This window comes from Martes martes (genome assembly GCF_963455335.1).
Source record: "Martes martes genome assembly, chromosome: 7".
Taxonomy (NCBI): domain Eukaryota; kingdom Metazoa; phylum Chordata; class Mammalia; order Carnivora; family Mustelidae; genus Martes; species Martes martes.
The window spans coordinates 34,283,999-34,306,937 of NC_137894.1; the positions used below are offsets into that span (position 1 = coordinate 34,283,999).

Here is a 22,939-nt window from a genome sequence, read left to right on the forward strand (position 1 = left end):
ACGCTTAGAGACAAAATCTGAAGCTAGGTTGCAAATTCATTTCCAGATATTACAACACTTGGCCATGTATCTCTACTCGTATTACGACGGATGTAAATGCAAACCAGAGACCAAGCACTACTAAGTAAAATAAAGGAGGTTTGTGCATAGGTTGAATTAGAGAGACAGAGATGCTTCTAATAAAAGGAATATAATGTTCATAGGAACCAAGAAAGTTCTTCTTAGAGTGGAATTAAATTGCTGTAAGGCTAAGGGTATTGATCTCTGCGACACCAAAGTATGGAATTACACTAATTATACTATGCCATGCACTGTTAGAACCTTCTGAGAAATGGTAATGTTCTTCAAGCAAAGGTTTCACAATCTTGGAGGGAACATTTTTTTGTTTGCTTGTTTCTCTTTCTTAGCTCCAAAAATTTGGAAGACGTTTTTCTTCAAAATAAATCAACATTACGCTGATATTGTCCTAAAGGGCAGAAATCACAACACATCTACAATACATTATTAATGCGGATGTGATATAAATAGCAGACTTCAGAAGGAAGATGTATCGATCACTACAGTGTATGCGAAGAGCTGTAAAGGAAATCTGAAAAACTACTTTATAGAAATACTCTTTTTTAATCTAAAAAGTCAACTTTGTCTTTTTTTAAACTAGACGCATGTTACTGCTTCCATAATACGAAATCCAGGTAATGTGGACGATCTCTAACAACAATGAGAAGAGCCATGTAAACTGTAAGACATATGTTGGAAGGCATCAGTGAGCTAAGACAGTGAAAAACCACTAGGCCAGGACACGGGGAGGGACAGACGCCCTGAGAGGTAAGCTTGGTATCTGAAGCCATTTTTTGCCGAGGAACATTTGCTGATTCCACAGAAAACAGCTAGGATGTCAAATAGCACTTCTGACAGCCTGAGGGGACGGCGAGACAGGAATTGGTATCTGGCTTTCCAAGTGGCAGTGGGGATTCCTGGTGAATCTGCCCTGTTTTGCTTTAGCAATGGGCTATTCCCCAGGAGAGAGGTGAACAGGAAGAAAACAAATCCTTGCAGTGACTCTGGCTAGGCTTCAAATATTTCATTTTTGAAACTGGATCGAGGTCAAGAAGCACATATTACTTGTGTCTTAAATTTCAGAACTAAAACAAACCAAAAGTCATTTGAAATAAAAGAAAGTGTGTTTGTAACATGTCCCATACTTGACTAAATACAAAATGCTCTAATTAAGGAAGAATACAGTCTGTGTGTGCAAAAGGAAAATATCTTATCCCATGAATCCTAAAAGAATTCTATTTCCTACAGTGAAAACCTCAGAGACTAATACTACTCATACATCTTACAAACTGAAGTTCACAGTTCATCAAATTATACCAGATTTTTATAACTCTGACCATTAATACAAATAATATCACTCAAAACTGAATCTCAGATTGAAAAAAATATGAACAGCAACTCAAGCAACCATTCACTCGAAACATTCAAAGCATGGTTGGGCAGAATTGAAGAAATAAGGTTTCACTGATGATTTTCATCCCAAAGATTTCCTTCATCTTCTAACATCTTGACGTTTGGTAAAAAAAGAAACACAAAAAATAAAGTCACTTTTAGATATTAAATTTTCACTGCTTATACTGTGAGCCCTACAGAAATAGCTCAAAGTTTAGCAAAAAGTGGAGCAGGACTCAAGCAATGTTTCTGTGGCTATCAAATCGCCTACTTGATAAAATTGAAACAGTATTTAAAAATTCGAACTTCTCAAACTTTATTGGTATTAAAAGCTACTTGATTTTTACATCATGCTTTGCTATTTTTCCTATACTTGAATATTCAAGCATCCTAAGGTAGTGATCTACATTAAACATTAACTATCCACTTCCTAATATTCATTTCTATATTTAGTATCTGGTTTCCAGTTATAATATTCTAAATAAACTCATGCAAGACTGAGAGGAACTTTAGGAAATGAGACTTTTAACCTCTAACTTTGGAAGGTTTCCCAGATAAGGTTTTGACTGCTGTAATTACAGAAGGCAGTAACAGAATGTACACCTACCCTTTAACCCATCCTCAACAGGAAGGGAAGGGAAGAAGATGGGGAGGGGTGGGAGAAAAGCTAAGCAGGGAAACAAGCCAGTAGTCCTTCTCAGTGACCCAAAAACCAAAGGATGAGATCACAACCTATGCTTCCCTAAGCCACTCTAGTTGTTCTGCCTCCCTTTCTGTTCTGAACATTCTCACTTAGAATAATGACCCAAATATAAAAACAGATTGGGAGTTCAGACTAAACAACTAGACCACTGGGTAGTATTTTAGTATTCTCTCTAGATTGAAAATCTTACACACTGAGAACAAATTATTAGTCCATAATGTTTGAAAGCAATGTTTGAAAGATTTTATAGCGTGGGTTTTGATAAAGCCTTTTTAAGTTGATACCTTGACAGCCACAATTCACAAATTTCACTTGTGTCCCAAGGGTCTACCCAAATTCCCTTGAGGCAATTATCATCAGTAATACTTACGCAGATCTGCCTTCCACATCTAGTTTGCCTGGATTGATGCCCTTTTTAGCAAGGATTGAGGAAACTTTTTCTACATCTCCCCTTTCCGCGGCTTTCATCAATCGGTCATCATATTTGTTCCAATCTGCTGCATGCTACAAAAAGGAAAAACATAGATAAACATGGCCTACTCTCTATACTATATTAGTAAGACTTTCTCAAGAAGGAAGGAAAAGAGAACGGAGAACAATACTGCACAAAACATCACTCAATCTCCACTGCACCCCACATTTCATGAGAAGAGCCTCTCCAAAGAACATGACCTTCAAGAAATATTTTAAGGTCTAATTTTGAGAAAAAGCATGTTTCTCATGTCCTCTGTTTTCTTTGCCTTCAGAACAAAGAAATTAATAATTGTTTAACACCCAACCTGTGCCAGGCGTGAATTACCCAAACGACCCCAGTGAACTAAAATCACCATCCCCATTTAACAGATGGGAAAAGTCAAGGCTCCAGGGATGTTAAAAGACCTCAGGAGCCAAACCCAACCAAGACTTCTCATGATTTCCAAAATCAGTGTGCTTTCCAAAGTGCTTTCCAGTGATTTCCAAAATCAGCTCTCCTAGTCTCTAACTCCTGCTTTCACATTTGGCTCTGGTCACCTATCTTCCAAGACCTTAGATGCAATGGAATTCTGTACACATTTTAAGACATCCACAGACTCACACAGCCTGCTTAAAAAGTACTGTTGGAAATATATTTATGGAGGCAAATTAGACACATACCTACATTCACATACACTCTGTCTCTGTCTCAACAGAGGAAGCAATTCATTAAGCTTATACACTAGGATAAAAAGAAACTTCTACATAGAAAAAACAAAGACTCTAAAGTATTAACTATTTTAAAATCCCAAGACAATAGGATTACAGTGACTTTCATTTTCTTCCTTCTTTTTTACATTCAACATATATTGTTTTTATTTAAAAAAGATTTTTGGTTTTAACAAAACCTCAGTACATGCATTTAAGAGGAAGATCAAAGGCAATTTTTTAAATAGGAGGATGTACCACATGATATATATTTTAATTGTATCAAGGTTATTTTTAACTTTGGAGAAAACATATGCAAGACATTTTAAGGCCAATAACTTGGATTTTTTTCTTAGTAGGCGGAAATGTAGAACCCAGAACTAAAATACACACCTTAACCAAGTTAAGGTTTTAGCCTTTTAAAATATTATACGTAAACTTATTGCTAAATTCTGTACTAACCTCAGTACTATTTCTAGAACAAAGAAAGATGTACCTATTTTTCACTGAAACTTACAAAGCAATTCCTGTGTCCGCAAATAGCAAAACAAATCTCTGAGGGAGAAAAAAAATGAATCTGTTATATGAAGCATATCCTCTGTCTGATCAGTGGGATTAACTTTCTATTACCTCTCCCCTTCAAACAGCAACACAAAACATCAACTTTCTAGCTAAGTAAGCAGTGTCTTCATTAAGTACTTAAAGTGAAAATAAGTATGAAAATTGAATATGAAAAAAGATAAATACATTAAAATTTTAACCTACTCCTGAAAAGCAATGTTTCCATGGAATCTGGTTCAAGTACCTACAAAGGCTTCAGCATTGTTGTCTCCAATTTAGTTAAATTTGGAGATAAGCCCACTTCCTTCTAACTTCAAAAGCTCAAATTGTCAACTCGGAGACTAGGCCTATTTACTGGCTCAAAGGCTCAACTACATTTGAGGTATCCCCCCTTCTTTAGCTTTAAAACAAAACAGTTTACAGACTCTAAATTGGGGAGTGGTCGTAGAAGCAGGCTTAAGATAAGATTCGGTTTTCAAATGCATTAGGGATTAAGTCCTGTTTAACACAGAGATACTTGCTTGAAATTGATGAGTTTATCCTTGCAGTTAAAACCACCTCAACTTTATTTCCAAGTAAACCACCAGCAGGAGCAAGGAGCTCTTTAAAACAAGGGGAAAAAACCTGTAAAATCCTAAAGCAAGGCTTTTTAAAAGATAATTAAACATTATCCAAGTCTCATATTGTCATGGGATTTTTCAGTTCCACTTCACCAAGCACCGTTTTCCATCCCCGTCCACTGTCAGTTAACAGAAATACTGCTCAATTACTAAGATTCTATTGTGTGCTTTTTAAAACCCCAGAAAAAGAAACAAGAACTGTCGTTTGCTATCACTAACCCCAATCTGTTGCTCATCAAATACATCAGAAAGAAGAGAAGGCAGAGAGACTAAAATTAATTAAACAGCAGTACATTTTACAAGAATACAGCTCAGAAAGCCCAAGCGGGAGTCCTTCGTGACACTGGACAGCAGGGATACCTACTCTGTTCTTGGGAGCACAAGAAAACCAGCAGTTCATCATAGACAGGATTTAGTCTCTGGTTGCGAGCAGCAAACTACTGGGCATTAAGTTACAAAGCTCTGTGGCTCACAAAGCACGCCCTCAGACAAACTCCTAACCAGTGACTCCGTCCCTCGCTTTACAAATCTTCCTGTTCCACAATCTTCATGCTGGGCTACACTTAGCTTGGATCTCTAACGATATTTTCTTCGTCTTCGGGATCCTTCTCCGCTTTCATAACGCTTGAAGATTATCTTCCTTATGGAGCAGCCCCAAGTCAGGTACTGTAACTCCTCTGATTTCTTATTGTTTAGAAGCTGCCTTTCTATGAAGCTGTCCCCTTCACGGACTCCACTGGAAAAGCTGACCAGCCCTCTACATCCTGCTGCCTCAGCACTGCAACACAGAGGCCGCTGTGCATGACAAAAGCGTCCACCTCCGAATCCTCCCTTAAACAGTGCGGAGACAGCCTCCCATTGGTCAGGTTCTATTTTAGATTCCATAGGACTTGACAGCTGAGTGATAGAGAGGGGCAGCTAAGAATATACTGTAAACGCATGCTTCTCCTCTGAGTAATAGATTTCAGGTCTACAGGAGACAAACGACTCAAAACACATTGTAAAACGTGCTTATTATACATCGAGTGACGTTATGACAATACTGTTAAGAGGCAAATTTGGCTATTCCACAAGACGGTGTTTAAAACCAGTTTCAGTCTTAGGATCTATCATGAAGTTATAATTGCTTTGATAAACAGAATATAAAATGCTATTTTAAGCAAATGTGTCATACTCTAATTTCACACACACACACACACACACACACACACACACAGAATAATGTTTTCAAATTTTCTCCATTTTCCTTCATAGCCCTATCAGGCTCACTGCATACAACCAGGTTTCAGTTTACAACCGCTGCCAGTCTGTCTTCTAACATGAGAAATGAGAAGAGCCAGAGGCACTGCCAAGACACTAAGGAGACTGCGTTATGATGAATACTTTCAACAAATTTTAAATTTAACTCACTACTCTTAATTTCTAAGTTTAGCACCCTGGCTGATATGACAAGTAAATATTTTATCAGTTGAAAATCAAATTATCTGGATTCAGGAATTATAAAAAAATAAGCAGATTTTTACTAAAGGAGGCAAATGCATATTGAACACTGGGCCAGACTGTAAATACAACTCCATTTGGGGACAAAGCAGACCACTTCTCTACATTCTTTATGACGTTTAACAATACTTGTACCAAAGTTCCTTCCATTATCAAGGAAAACAACAAACATCTGCGAGTTCCAGGCTGTTTTTTACCTTCTGTTACCATGGGAGCATGACAGTAATTTATACTTCCTCCGAAAAGATGAATTTGGGAAAACTGTTTCATGGCAATGCAAAACATTCCAACACAAGTGTTTATAGGAAGGAGGTTAACTGCTATACTATAGATCATGCCGCCAGTTAAAAACTGTTATGAACTTCATCAAGCAATCCACTTCCTACTAACTTTATAATATTAAGCACATATTCTAATTATAAAATATGTAACTTCATACACCGTAATGTATTGAGACAATTATTTCTTTTCCCCAAATCACATTAGACATCACAATGGAGTCTTGGCTAGACCTTGAGACTCCACTCATTCTATTTCACTCTTCTACAAAGGAAATCTGGGATGAAACTCAGGCCCTGTCCTTAGGTTAACAAAGCAAGCACATTCTATCTAGAAATAGGACTGCAAAGGTAAAGGAAATAAAAAGGAGGAAATCTATAACAAGTAATAATAACATGTAAGGAACTGTCCATGTTAAGCATCAGGAAGACAGGATTTATGTGCCCTCCTCTACTGTTGACGTACTGAGCCTCTCCATTCTCTGTCACAATCTCCTGTTCCTACTCTCACACCCTCCTTGCTAGCTATTTCTCAAAAGCTCTAAGTCCCATCTTTGCTGTCCCCCATGCCTATAGATTCTTCTCTCACTTTCTAAAAAGACATTTCCTCAGGGGGCTTCCCAAACCTCATATCTAAACAACCCCAGCCTCACTCTACTCCTACCACTTTTTTTAAATAAGCTCCACACCCCACGTGGGCTTGAACTCATGACCCCAAGATCAAGAAACGCATGCTCTACTTACTGAGCCAGCAAGGTGCCCCTGCTCCTACCACTCTTAACCTTCTTGCCCTGTTTTACGTCTCTTCATAATACCCATCAGTAACTGCCATCGTATCATGTTTATTTATCAGCTTACTGCCTATGTCTGCTTTTTGCTTCAAAAAGAAAACAATCAGAGGTCTGACTGAATTCAACAGCACATTATAAGGATTACACACCATGACCAAGTAGGGTTTATTCCTGGAATGCAAGGATGGTTCAACGTATGAAAACTGATCGATATAATACACCGCATTAACAGAATTAAGGACAAAAACCACATGAGCATCTCATTTGATGCTGAAAAAGCATTAGACAAGATTCAAACATCTTTCATGATAAAAACATTCAACAAACTGGAAATAGAAGGAAACCACCTGAACATAATAAGGGACATATATGAAAAGCCCATATATGGGCTTTAAAAAGCCATATATGAAAAGCTGACAACTTAGTGGTGAAAGAAGAAAGCTTTTCCTCTAAGATCAGCTTTTCCCATTCTCACTACATTTATTCAACACAGTTTTGGAAGTCCCAGCCAGAGCAATTAGACAAAACAAAAAAGGAAATTTTATAAAAACTAGAAAGAAAGAAGTAAAATTACCTCTGTTTGTAGATGACATGATCTTGTATGTAAAAACACCCAAAAAAACTCCACAAGAAAAAGAACTGTTAGAATAAACAAATTCAGCAAAGTTTCAAGATACAAAATCAACACACAGAAAATCAACCGTGTTCCTATGACTAACAGTGAACAACCCAAAAATGAAATTAAGATAACATTTCCACTTAGAGCAACATTAGAAAGAATACAATAATTTGAGGCACATGGGTGGTACAGTTGGTTAAGCATCTGCCTTCAGCTCAGGTCATGATCCCAGAGTCCTGGTATTGAGCCCCACATCTGGCTCCCTGCTTAGCAGGGAGCCTGCTTCTCCTTTTCCCTCTGCCACACTCCCTGCTTGTGCACTCTCATGTGCTCTCTCTGAATAAATAAAAATATTTAAAAAAATACAATCATTAAAAACAAACTTAATCAAGGATGTGAAAGATCTGTACACTGAAAACTACAAAACATTGCTGAAAGAAACTAAAGAAGGCACATATAAATGGAAAGGCAGTGTTTGTGGCTTGGAAGACTTAATACTGTTAAGATATCAAAACTACCCAGAGCAATCTACAGATTAAATATAATCCCTGTCAAAATTCCAATGCCTTTTTTTTTTTCCAGAAACAGAAAACATCTTAAAATTCATATTGAATCTCAAGGGAACTCAAATAGCCAAATAATCTTGAAAAAGAAAACCGAAATTGGAGGTCTCATACTAATGATTTCAAAACATATTATAAAGCTACAGTGATCAAAACAAGTGTGGTACTGGCATAAAGACAGACACGTAGACCAATGAAACAAAATAGAGAACTACTGAAATAAGCCCTCATGTATGTTGTCAAATGATCTTCAAGGTTGTAAGGCTACTCACTGGGGAAAGGAGAGTCTCTTCAACTAATGGTGCTGGGGAAACTAGATATCCGCATGCAAAATAATGAAGTTGGGCCCCTTATCTTACACCATATACAAAAATTAACTTAAAATGTTTAAGACCTAAATTTAAGATGTGACCACAAAGCTGTTAAAAGAAATTATAGAGAGGAAACTTCATGACACTGGATTTGACAATGATTTCTTAGATAGGACACCAAAAGCAAAAATAGACAGACAAATGGGATTACACTGAACTTAAAAACTTCTGTACACCAAAGGACACAATCAATAAATTAGTGCAAGGGCGACCTATGGGATGGGAGAAAATATTTGCAAATTATATTAGATACAGGGCTAATACGCAGAATATATGAAGAACCCTTATAACTCAGTAACAAAGAAACAAATAACCCAATTAAAAATGGGCAGGGGCACCTGAGTGGCTCAGTGGGTTAAAGCCTCTGCCTTCAGCTCAGGTCATGATCCCAGGGTCCTGGGATCAAGCCCCACATCGGGCTCTCTGCTCAGCGGGAAGCCTGCTTCCCTTCCTCTCTCTGCCTGCCTCTCTGCCTACTTGTGATCTCTGTCTGTCAAATAAATAAAAATCTTAAAAAAAAAAAAAATGGGCAAATGACTTGAATAGACATTTCCCCAAGGAAAATACACAGATGACCAACAAGCATACAAAAAGATGCTCAACATGATTAATCATTAAGGAAATGCAAATCAAAATCATGAGCTATCACTTCACATTCATTAGAATGACTATCAAAAAACAGAAAACAGTAAGTGTTGACAAGGATGTGGAGAAAGTGGAACCCTTGTGCACTGTTGGTGGGAATGAAAAATGGTGTAGCTACAACAGAAAACAGGATGGCATTTCCTCAAAAAATTTTTTAAAAATTTAAAATGGAACTAGTACATGATTAATGCAAAGTCTCAGAGAGGGATCTGTACAGCGATGTTCACAACAGCATTATTCACAATAGACAAGATGTGGAAGTAACACAAATGTCCGTTGATGAATGAAAGGATAAACAAAATGTGATATATACACGCAATGAACGTTATTCAGCTATAAAATGGAAGGAAATCCTGTCACATGCTATGACATGGATGAATCACGAGGACATTATGCTAAGTTAAACAGACCAGTCCCCCAAAAGACAAATACTGTATAGTTCCACTTATATGAGGTATCTGAAGTAGTCAAATCATAATGAGGTAAAATAAAGGAAGTAAAATGGTGATAACCGGGAGCTGGAGGAAGAAGGAAGTAGAGAGTTATTGTTTAAAAGGTATAGCTTTTCAGATTTGCAAGATGAAAAAATTCTGGAGACCAATTACACAGCAATGTGAATATACTTAACACTACTGAACTGTACACTTGAAAGTGGGTGAAATGGTAAACGGTACCTATTTTTTAGCACAACTAAAAATAGAAATAATAAAATGAAAGAAATGCAATCTCTCACAATAACATAATAATTTTAAAAAAACAAGGCAGAGAGGGTATAGACTGAACAAGATTAGCTATAGGTTATAGCTTGATTGTTCCAGCTGAGTTATAGGTTCATCTGGATTCATTATAGTAAGTTATTCTCTCAACTTTTATATATTTCACACACTTGATACATGGTCCAATGAATCTGGTTGGCGTATAAATTTGTAAACTATATTACATTATATTGCTTAAACACCAATGCCCTTTGCAGACTCATTGATATGGCAGGAAATGCAGCACATCCTTTCTACTCATTAAGCTATTAACATTTCAACATACCTTTGTGAGTCCACAAGCATATGCTAACAAGATAAGCCCTGTGATATCAAACGGAAGCATTCTAAAAAGAAGCAGTAAGTTTTTTAAGGAGCACTAATGTTTACTAGATATTACAACAAATATCTTTCTAAAGTCAGGGACTGCATGCAGTCTTTTGAAAAAAAAAAAGATATTCATCAAACTCAGAATGCAGAAAGCCAAAGTATGTATAGTAAATGTCAAAATACAGCTGTTTCTAGAGAATACACAGGACATTCTAACACAAGTAATTATTTTGCTTTCTAGACCTAATGGGATGTTAACTTTAAACTCCAAATCAACATAAAAGAAGTCACTTAAAAGTTTTGACAATGACTCCCTCATATTAACATCAATTGTAAATTCATACCTTTTTTGAAAATTATGAAATGTTTAAAAATGCTTCAGCACTTTTCTATTCTTGTAGGACAAAGACAAAATTCCTTAATGGAGTCTATGACTTCCTGAGCAGTGTTGCCCCTACAAACCTCCTAAGCCTCATCACATGAAAACGTTAACACTGTTTCTTATGTTGTAAATGCAGATACTGAATCACTAGGAGATCATGGAATTTTGTCCATTGTAATTAGTTGCAGAATAATTCGAGAATCCTATTATGTCCAGTGCTTTCCATTAATTATGTTGTTTCCACTTTTCTAATCACCTGAAAAGAAATTTTTGATGTAAAAATGCAAGTGTATTTTAAACCTAAGTTTAGATGTCCTTTATAGCAAAAAAAAAAAAGGATGAAAACTTCCACATTTGCACATCTAAACTTTTTAGAAGCATCCACTACATGTCATGAATGGCACTAGGGATACAGCAGTGAATAAACCAGCCTAAGTCTCTTTTTTAAAAAACCACTTTATCGAAGCATGACTGACATGCAAAAAGCTGTATATATTTAATGCATAAACTCAGTGAGTTTGGAGATAAGTATACACCCATTTGGGGATAAGTATACACCCGTAAAACCATCACAACCATCAAAGCCTTAAACTACCAGAGGCTCTCTTCTAATGGAATTTGATGTTCTAATAGGATAAGATAAGGTAAACAATTAAGGAAATCAAAAAGTATCAGGTGAGAACAGAGGGGGAGATGTGATAGAATGCTGGCGATTGATTAGAGTGGATAGACTGGTAACCCCAAAGTTGTGAGAAGGTGATATTGAGGACGGGATTCAAATGAAAAGTAGCAGCCGGCCTGTGAGAATTTCCATCTCTGATGGAGGCATCAACTAGTGAAAGGAGTTTAGCGTATTTGGAAGATGGCCAACATAGTTGACCTATAATGAGTACAAAGGATCACAGAATGAGATGAGGGAGGGGAGGGCAGGTACCACCAGACCTAAAAGTGGGTTTCCCCATGTGTCTTACACATTTTTCAAAAGAGATTTCTTCAAGAACTAAGACCATTCTTTTTCATAGGGATCTTCTGGCCACTTTAGAATCAAGACTAAAAAGAAAAGTTCATCCCAGCTTACTATTTTTTTTCACTTCCAAGAATTTAAAAATAACCAGCTAAATCTCAACTTGCCTTGAAATGTTTATAAGATTAATCAATTATTTTAACATCATAGATATTAAAATCTACCTCGCTCACATCAGACCTAGGAAGCTGAACAAACCTGGCAATGAACTACACTAAAAAATCCTCCATAAAAGGAATAACAGCACCTCCAAAAATAGGATTTCACAATCACATCTACAAGATAAGGCTCCTCAAATAAAAAGAACATAGGGGCAACTAAATAAAGTCTTCTCCAGTTGGAAAAAAAAATCCTAAATATAAACTCAACAACATGTACGTTTAGGCAAACTGCCCTAAATACCTAATTGAACCAATGAAAAGACACTGATAGTACTCTACAATTGTCAACATTCCAGGTTACTAAACCCAAGACAAGCTCTGCCGCAGCTGAAAACTGAGCAAAGAGCACAAAGCAAAGCTCACGAAGCATAAACATTCCTTACAGATTAGGCTGTACAATTAAGAACTGTTCTACAGTTCATTGGATTGGTGATAATTAAAAATATTTCCCCCATTCCATGTGGTCCAAAGGTTATTTATCACCCCCCAACGCCTTATATAACCAGCAAATTAGAGCTTACATAATAGAAGAAGCAAAGAAGAATGTTAAAATAAACCAGAAAAACAAAAGCTGTACATCCAGCTTCTCTATCCCTGGCCCCTCTCTCTTCCCTTTCTCATTTTTCTTTAACCTTTATTTAATTATGCCCCATCCGCTTTTCTTTATCTCTCGAGGCTGCCACTGCACCACTAGAAGTATGTACTTAGGACTCAGTGAAACAAATAGGGGAAAGGGAAAATTATAAGCCATCGAGCATGTTTCTGACCAAGACAGTAACAAGCAAAATCCTTCTTTAATGGAATTTCTCTAATAAAAATACCATGGAGACCAAAAAGGTAATAATAATATTATTATTACTATTTAAATAATAAATCTAACATCTTCAGGACTGAAGGTGGGTATGAAATCTGAAAGGGGAAAAAAAAACTTTGAAGAACTGGAGAAGAAAGATTTAGCAAGCACTGCTTTGATAAGATTTCCTGACCACTAGGTTTGGGCCTATTCTAGTTTGCTGTATAAATACCCCTCCCTATTGCAGGGGTTCCTTAACAAATTCCTGTAACAAGTTCCTATAAGAAATGTCCCTTTACTAAAACTTGTCTAGGCACCCAAAAGAGTTTATGACAAATACAGACAGGATATCACCTCTCCGATTTTACTAAGTATCATTCGTTTTGTAATATCATTTATTTCACCTTCCTTCACTAGCAGAAGCATTAAATTCCAAATAAATGCAGATCTTAAACACAATAAATGATGTTTATCACACAAGAATGGAGCTCTCAAGCCGCAGAAGTAGATTTAGAATGTTAACCAAGTGGTTATTTGGGAAAAGTAAACTTTGTCCCTAGACAATGTTATAGAAAAATGTATTCAAATTAGAGTTCTTTAAGTGCCTAAGTGCCCTGAGTGAAATTATTTAAATATAAGGTTTATTAGGAAGGTCTATTATGCCTCCTACCCAAACCTACACACAACCAATGAACAGAGTAATACTTCTGGTGAGTTTTAACAAACATTTTTGCCAATGTCTGAGATATATATAAATATATATATATATATATATATATATATATATATATATTTATCTCAAAACAGGACAGATTTAGAAAGCATTCTGTGTTTATTCCTAACAAAGTCAAGAGCAAAACAGATACTTATAAAAAAAGCCTCTGATGAGATTTGACCCCAATGAAAAATAAGAGCTATTTTTTTGTTCGCTTGGCTATTTTTTTCTTGGCTTTGCAAGGAAACATTAGCTAAACAAAAATATGTTGCAAGTACTCAAAAGACTCATCAAGAAGTAACCTGATAGAAACCTTACACTACAGGCCAGTATTTTTAAAATCTAAAATGAGAAATATAAACACACAGAGGGTTATAGGAAAATGTGTAGTTTTGCAAACACACCAGAAGTTAATTGCTTTCTTTTTACTTACTGAATGAATAATACAGTTCTACACAAAAGTCTAACTCCTCGTACACACTTATTTTATGCAGGATATCCTTCCTTTGAGTCTTAATAAATGTCTCCCATGTTAAAAATACATAGCCAAGGTAATAATTACTCTCATAATACTTATATAAATAATAAAAAGCACAATATTTAAAGATTCAATATCAAAATTGTTTCAGAAATACCTTTAAGTGCATTATATATACATAATTGTTAAACTTTAAGAAGAACTCAAGTCATACTGTTTTTTCTAGTCTATTGTTATTTCTTTCCAAATAGGGCATAAAGAAACTAAGCAGTTTACAGTGGTGAATTGTGCAGCTACTATTTATTTATTTTTATTTTTTTTTTTAAGATTTATTTATTTGACAGAGAAAGAGAGAGAGCACAAGCAGGAGGAGCAGGAGAAGAAGCAGACTCCCTGCTGAGTGGGGAGCCCAATGTGGGGCTTGATCCCAGGATCCTGGGATCATGACCTGAGAGATGCTTAACTGACTGAGCCACCCAGGCAGGCACCCTGCACCAGTACTCATTCCTTTCACTCCTATAAGCCCATCTTTGTGCCATGTGACTTTGCCATGGTTCCCATCAACAGATGGTATTTATTTCTTCATCCCTTAAATCTGAGCTGGACTTGTAAATTATTTTGACAAATAGGATGTGGCATAAGACCTTATAGGACTTCTGAATCTAGGTCTCAAGAGACCTTGTAGCTCCCCATCTGGACATACTACCAGCACGGCAAGAACAAGCTATCCTAGAGCACAAGAGATCTTGAGAGAGCAGGATCCCAGTCACCCAACCATGACAGCTAGCAGTGCTGGCTAGCATAATATGCCAGATATATCAGTATGGCCATTTTAGACCAACCAACCCCTAGAGGAGCTTCCAAAAGACAACAGCCACATGAGTTATCCCAGAGAAGACCAGTGGAACAACCATGCAACAGAGCCCAGCTCAAATTGCTGACCCATGCAGTCAGCCCCAAATAAAGTAGCTGTTGTTTTAAGCCACTAGATTTAAACCTAGGGCTGTCTGAAGCCAGGGTTTAGGCTCTCTCCACTAACTAAAGCTGCAATTTCCTCTTTGGTTTGGAAACATATACATCTTGTATCTGATTCAATTTTATCGATAGTATACAAGTTGAGAAATAATACTTTTTTACCCATTATCTTAAAAAAGAGCATGAAAAATAAAAATAAATAATTGAAAAAGGGGATGAGTTGGGCACACTAATATACCTTTCTATCACCTTAAAAGAAAATAGATACATTGAAATCTGTAATTATAATATGAAACTGATAAAATTTTGTACAAAAAGTACTTTCCATTTCCAAAGATACACCAGTATTCACCTAAACTAACAGCATTCATATGCATTTTAGCCATAAAAACTAAATCTATATGTGATCTAAAAGAAAATCTGAATGGCAATGCAATAAAAATTAAGAAACCACTAAATTTTATGAATCTAATAAAATTTGTGACTTTAAACAATAAAATACTGCTACTGTAGTGTTTAATGAGTATATACTTATCCTTGAATAGAGATACTGCGCTAGGAGTAGGCCATGACAAAACAGGAACCACAATATTAAGGGTTGGCAAACACTTCTATATATTAAGGGTTGGCCAACATTTTCTGTAAAGGGCTGGAGAGTAAACATTTTAGAATTTGCAGGCCATGCAGTCTCTATTTTAACTACTCAACTCAGCCATTATGGAATAAAACAGCCATAGGCAGTATATAAAGAATAAGCATGGTTGTGTTCCAATAAAACTTTACTTCTAAAAACAAACAGTGGGCCATAGTTTGCCAAGCCCTGTTTTAGGTGCTCAATTATCTTCAGCCAAAACATACTGAGTTTATTAGCTATGATCAAGCTAATTTGTTTGTCGTTTACAATGAGAGAGAACACTATGTTCATATTCTACTATCTGCAAAATAGCACTACGTATATATGGACAGTAAATTCTGTATCACCTTGGCTCAGCTATGGTGCCCAGTGTTTTGTCAAACATGAACCCAGATGTTGCCAGGAAAGTAGTCTATAGATGTGACTGACATCTAAAATCTGTTGCCTTGAGTGAAAGGAGATTATCCTTGATAACGTGGATAGGCCTTATACAATCACTTTAAGACCTTAAGAGCAAAAACTGAAGATTCCCTGACAAGAAGCAATTCTGTCTCATTGACTGTAACATAGAAATCCTGCCTGAGTTCCTAGCCTGCCCGCCTGCCTTACAAAATTTCGGATTTTCTAGCCCCCACAATTGTGTAAGCCAATTCCTTACAGTAAATAAGTATCTCTCACATAGATAGATATAGATACATAAACAAATATCTCTTACTAGCTCTATTTCTCTGGAGAACCCAGATACAGTATATTAAGGTAATATACGACTAAATTTAAAATATATATTCTGATTTTTTGTCCATCATCCAGAATTACGTGACAAAGTTGTGGTAGACTGTATTATTATTATTGAAACTATTCATTCCTGTTTCCTTGCAAGATTATTATTATACACACACACATATATATTTATGTATCTCTCCATATGTAGATGTGTGATTTGTGTATCATCTCATAGGGAAAGAATGGCCATCCCTAGGTTATTGACTTGGGGATCACCCAGGAGATATGATTTGCCCAACAGAATGTGAACAGATGTGATACATATCACCTCTAAGCAAAAACTTGAAGCAATAGTCCAAGTTTGTGCCAGCCTTCTTAATTCAGTCAAGAGACTAGCATAATAGCTCATATAAGGGCTTTTTCTTTAGCCTTGGTTCTGGAGGGGAGCCACAGGCTGCTTCTACAGAGCTGACCCACAGTCTACAACATATAGTAGGAAATGTAAACTTGTTATTCTGAAAAACCATGGTTGTAATTACTGCAACAAAGCTGAACCCTGCAGACATTGCCACCAGAAGCAGGGTGCAACCTTAACAATCTACCATGACCAAAAATAATAAAAACATGTGATGTGGGCTTCAAAGCTGGGTGATGGACAGCAAGGAACGGTTATTGGAGGTTGGCAAAATGGCAAACCACATCATGTAGTGGTAAATGAAACTGTTTAACATGTAAAAAATGAAATAACTTGGTGAAAAGACTGGACTTGTGATTGGCGTCCGAAGTTAGAGGGGGACAGTCTCATAAGGCTGAGCCCTTAACCTGTGGGGTCTGAGCTAACTCTAGGTAGTCAGTATCAAGATTAAGTTAAACTACAGAACACCAGGTTGATTCTCACAGAGAACTGGAGAATCGCCTGGTGTGGAAAACACATACACACTTGAAGTACAAAAGAACCATTCAGTGAAAAGCGAGGAAAGGAAACAAGTGTTTTCCTTTCACCCAGTAAACCCTTTCAATGAAACAAAATGGCTCAGAGGGGGACTCCCCACAGGAAGAGACTAAGGATGTGGTCCCACAGAAGCCCAATAAGCTCAAGATAGCTGTATTGAAGTCTAGAGAATAAGGCATATGCCAAAGAATCAAGGATATAGTAATTAGCACATGGGTCTGACTCAACCAAATAGTTAAAAAAAAAAAAAGACATAAGGCAACTTCCAAAACAACCCTCAGCCTGGGCTGAGTCTGTTACTCTTCTAGATCATAGAAACCTGGGTCCCCAGGTTTCTATAGGCAAGAAGCGGGCCAGGAAAACCTGTTCAACCCTTACCTCATTCCCCAGCCAACAAGAGCATACCCTTCAATACTCGATTCAAATACGGAGAAGGATGATATATTAAAGGAAACACCTTACAAAGGGCATGGTCGAGAGCCATGGAAAACAATGGACTAGGGAGCTATACACAGGAGCATAACCAGGGCAAAATCAAGGAGCATCCCCTAGTGCCACAAAAAGGAGCCCTCGTTATATTTACCCAACACGACTTTTACAATTAAACATCAGGGACCCAGTGACTGCTGGGTGTCTCCCTCCTTCCCACTTCTTTACAGGAATGTTTACTGTCAATGTCCCATCACTGTTCCATCACTGTTATGTTGGAAAGATACAGAGTAGAAGATAACTGGTTTCTGGATCAAGGAAATCTATATACATAAAAGACATACAAATTCTAATGAGGTTCTAGATTTCAAAAGTAATGTGAGTGAAAGAATTCTTGAGGTATTTCCCGTAACAAAGGGAAAAATATATTTTGTAAGCAGAAGAGAAGAAAGTTGGCATTTGTGATGAAGAAGACAAATCATGGTAGGTGACATTATTGTTCACTTTTTACCAACCCCATCCTTGGAAGAGGCTTCCACATGCCTGCCTCTGATTTAGAACTTGTTTTTACTTCCAGTGGGAAGAGTATCTGTCCCTATGCCTCCCTGCTCAGAGCCCAGTCACGTGACATGCTTTGGCAGTCATGACGCACTGCATACCTGAGCAAAAGCTTTAAGAGCCATCACTTAAATCACAACCACCATCACTGGCTGGTTGCAGCCAGCTCTCTGAGTTCTCACTACCATGCAAATGGCAGATCCAGACAGAGGCTACTCCTTCAGTCTGGGTCTCAGAATGAAAACGTGTGGAGGTGAGCAAACCGCTCTGTACAGGTAGCTCAAAGGCTACATGTAATATAATATTGTTATAAACCACCAAAATTTGTGGGTTGTTTGTGCAGGAAAGCTGGTTAGTACAGAAATTGAATGAAGCAAAAGGTTAAGAGGGAAAGAAATATGTGATGCATGGCTATTATTTTGGTAGTTGACTGTAGTATGAGACGCCTACAGTTGTAGGTGAGTACAGTTCATGATGGATCAATGTTTCTGTGACACCTATTGGTATGGGTAAATATGGATTCTGTAGAGGATAAATCAATTCAGTTTAGTTGCTGGAAGTGAGGTTGTGGCAAAAATAAAACTAAAGTTGCAAACCTGATAAATTAACACTCATTGTTAATAATAAACACTTCAGGGACGCCTGGGTGGCTCAGTTGGTTAAGCCGCTGCCTTTGGCTCAGGTCATGATCCCAGGGTCCTGGGATCGAGTCCCACATCGGGCTCCCTCTCCCTCTGCCTCTGCCTGCCTTTCTGTCTGCCTGTGCTCACTCTCTCTGACAAATAAATAAATAAAATCTTTAAAAATAATAATAATAATAATAAACACTTCACATAGTCCTCAACTATAATCAAAAAAGACTTTTACTACCATCTTCATTTCCCATATAAAGCAAAAGAAACCTAGGGAGGTTCAGTAACTTGCCAACATTAAATAACTATTAAGTGGCAGAGTTAAAATTCAAATTCCAAGACTAACTAATTTTAAACTTCAATTAAAGGAACATATTATTTAGTAATCATTCCACTGAAGTGATAACTGGATTTTATACTTTTTACTAATTCTATAAGACAGATGCAAGAGAAAGCTGATACCATAAACTCAGTTCTAAGTCTAAATCCTATTAAATATGTTATTGATAATGAATTGTTTTCTTTTATACTCTATAATATTCTTATTAGTGTGACAACCAGGAGTCTAAAACAATACATTTTTTATTTTTACTTGGTACATTTTCTTAAATTTAGGCTATAGTAATTCAGAATTTTAAAGATTCAGATAAGTAATGGCCTAAATTTACCTCGTCAATAAGACAAAGATTTCCCAAGTAAATTAATAATGCATTAAAATGAGTGATGCATCTTAGACTAAAAAAGAATACTTTAAAAACCATTTTGTAGCCCCTACACTGCTCAAATAAACCACAAATAAGAGTTATTTCTTGCTACATAATACATGTTCATTGTAGAAAAACTAGGTAACTAATATGTATGCCCCCAAAAAAGGTGGAAAATAAGAAAAGATAACCTAGCAAAACCACTGCTGAGATAACAATAACTGTATTTTCTTACGTCTCTTCATACACAATACACATTTACTTTTAAAATCAAAATGAGAACATATTATATACATATTTCATATAAACAATTATTCTTAATAGGAGTTCGACAGAATTGCTTATGAATGAATACTCCTAACCTGGAGAATTCCAAATCTTTATTAAAGTATCAACCTTTCTGGCTCCCTCTGCTGGCAACTAAAAGCTTTTTTTCTTTGCAAATAAATGTGAAAAATCAAAGGAAAAGCAGCATTAATTTATCATTATTAAAAACATCATTAAAAACCTGTCTGAATGTACCGTTTGGCCAGAAAGTGTACAGTGGACAATTTTTGAGTGAATTCCTATCAGCCAGCAGGGATTTGGCATCAGAAAACCCTGGAATGAGTTCCCAGCTTGATCACTTATTTGCTAATGACCTTGGTCAAATTACTTAAACCTTCTGAACTTCAGTATGCTCATCTGTAAAAGTTCAACCACTTCACTAGTTAGAAAAATTAGAGTTAATATATTTATGCCTTGGGTCTGCTCCAAAGTACTGAAACAGTGTAAGTGCAAGATAAATGGCAGTTAAGTATTACTACCACTACTACTACTACTACTACTACTACTACTACTACTACTACTAACTACTTCTATCACCACCAAGGTGCTCAGCTGTGGTTAGAAAGAGTAAGTACTAAAGAATTTGAACAGGTCTACTTTCATAATATAAACTTACTGTACTTAAGACTTTTAAAAAACTTCCTATTGCTCTCAAGATCAAAGTCCTTAACATGATCTCAAATATTCTTCATGGTCTGGCCCCTGTTGACCTCTGAAGTATAATAATTGAAGTTGGATATTCTCTCTCCAGCCCTCCAATCTCTTTTCAGAGGGAAGTTCTTCAGAAGTACCGAGTTCTCTCACAACGTACCTGAGAACACCCTTCCCTTCCCCTATGCTACTTAACAATAACCTGGTTTTTTAGGTTTTCTCTGAAAAGCTCAGCTTTTTCAGAGAAACTTTCTCTGACTTCCCAGGCCAAGTCAGGCCTTCCCTGTTATGTATTCTGGAATACCTCTCCTTCATAGGGCTTATCACCTAGAGTGGTAGTTTTATATGTAAGTGTGTGAGCATTGTAACAAGGTCTCCCCCATTCGTCTGTCTACATGTTCCTTAAGAGCACTGTGTCCTCACAACCTAGTCACTTCTCTGCATTAAGTAGGCAATTAAGTATCCGTTGAGTGACTAAAGACACTGAAATTAACAAATACTGAAATTAGAGAATTCTTTCTAAACCTAACTACTTCAGATAGAAGGTGACCGTATAGATAATATTTACGAATATTTGGCTTTGTATTGCTTCTTAGGTCAGGGTAGCTGATAGAAAATAAATATATACTCAGAAAAAATTGTGTCCTTCCAAGAGGGGAATCTTAAAGGACACAGAAACCTAATATATGACAGTCCTTTAACACTTCCAACTCAAATTTTTAAAAATTTTAATGTTTGTGGTTTGTTTTTTGTAACAACTATCCAACTGAAAATGTGTCTGAAACTAAGTGTTTTATACTGTACTAGGGAGTTTCACTTTTCAAGGAAACCTGTGGTAAATGAATTCATAGAGCTAACAATAACCAGCTAATAGGTGTGCTTCGTGGTTTCTTTGGGAAGTACAGATACTGCACTCTTTTAAACCAAGGTGTACCTACGATTGCCTTAAAGAATTTGACCCTTTTACAGATTACATTCTTTCTTTATATAGTAAGTATTCCCAAGTATATATGGTAAATTTTGGCCCAAATGGCTTTTTCCTCTATTCATTTACACCAAGCCAGAAAATAAAATCTGGAAAGTCCAAACTAAGCAACAAGTTTGCAATACATCTCTCAGATTAAAATCTTTTTTTGATTGACTTATTTGGTGAAAATTAATAAAGAGAAAGCTCACTAAAATAGAGTCAGTAAGCCTGAAGGGGAGCTCTCAGGCTTTACCACTCCTCAAATTGCAGACCCAACAGCAAAAGACACACGTTGCACATCAGTACTATTAGCTACTACTTTACTACCTCAACAGGAGGGAGAAAAGTTTTCCTCAAGTCCCAGCAACAGCCAGCCAGTGAGAGTCACAACTCATGAAAAGCCACTATAGGCCAAACTCCACTTTACTCCAATGGACTTTTTGTTTATAACGGTCCTTCTAACTGCCCCCAACCCTTTCCTTTATGAAAGAGTGTTCCTCTCCTTGGTTATCAGGACTTCCCTGTGGTTTTGCAACAGTTTGCTTACCCTAAATTGTAATTCTCTGCTATCCTCAAATAAACTCATTTTTGCTGGTAAAATAATTGACAGTTTAACTTTTATTTTATTTATTTATTTGACAGAGAGGGAACACAAGCAGGGGTAGTGGGAGAGGGAGAAGCAGACTCCCCGCTGAGCAGAGAGCCTGCCATGGGACTCAATGCCAGGACCCTGGGATCATGACCTGAGCCCAATGCAGATGCTTAAATGACTGAGCCACCCAGGTGCCCCTGCCAGTTTTACTTTTAAGATTAACATTATGATAGATTGTTAGTACATCCTATAACTGCAAAGTAGTTATTTTCTTCCCCACAAGCTACATTATATTTTCTTCCCCACAAGCTACATTATATGTAGAAAATCCAGAAATTAATTGCTTCCCTTGTTATATTAAAGGAAATTAAATTTTAAAATATATCTCGGATTAACAGAAGCAAGACCTCAGGGAATCATCGAGTCCAGGAATGGTAAAAACCTGGTGTGGATGTGACCATTTCCATGGCGAACATGGATAAATCAATCTTAGCACTCCTTCCTCTTGACCAAGAATGTGCACAATCCTCCCAGGTCTCTGAGGAAAACGCAGTAGTCGATAATTTAAGAACAGCACAGCAGCATGGTCATTTTAACTGTCACAGGGAGCATTTGCTGCTAAGGGCTGTGACAGGAGGTAGGCAACCACTTGAGGCAAATTTTCCTCTGTCCCGTTTGGAAAGGAAATCTTTTCAACTTTCACAATGTCCTTCCTTCTGACCGTAAGGAGCACCTCTCAAGACAGAGCTCTTAATTCTCCATGGTCCCCATGGAGGTGGAGGGACTGTGACGCACAACAGTTGAACCAGGAGTGGGGGCACTGCTGAAGGACCTGTAACTGTGCTGGACTGAGAGCAGAGGTATGCTGATAAGGAAGGTTTTCAGGAATTCTGGCA

The 22,939-nt window shown here is 37.0% G+C and overlaps 1 protein-coding gene across 2 annotated transcripts in view; it reads right to left on the reverse strand.

Moving 5' to 3' along the window:
- Window positions 1–22,939, reverse strand: part of UACA (uveal autoantigen with coiled-coil domains and ankyrin repeats) — an 89,375-nt gene that overhangs the window by 40,445 nt on the left and 25,991 nt on the right. The window contains exons 1-2 of one of the 2 annotated variants that reach the window (XM_080808093.1): window positions 4,859–5,324; window positions 2,523–2,656 (exon numbers count right to left, since the gene is read on the reverse strand). In XM_080808093.1, coding sequence (XP_080664219.1) covers window positions 2,523–2,656; window positions 4,859–4,897 — 173 coding nt within the window. In that variant the 5' untranslated portion in view covers window positions 4,898–5,324. Of the gene's footprint in view, window positions 1–2,522; window positions 2,657–4,858; window positions 5,325–22,939 lie in introns of those variants that run through there. The other variant, XM_080808092.1, reaches the window with a different exon arrangement.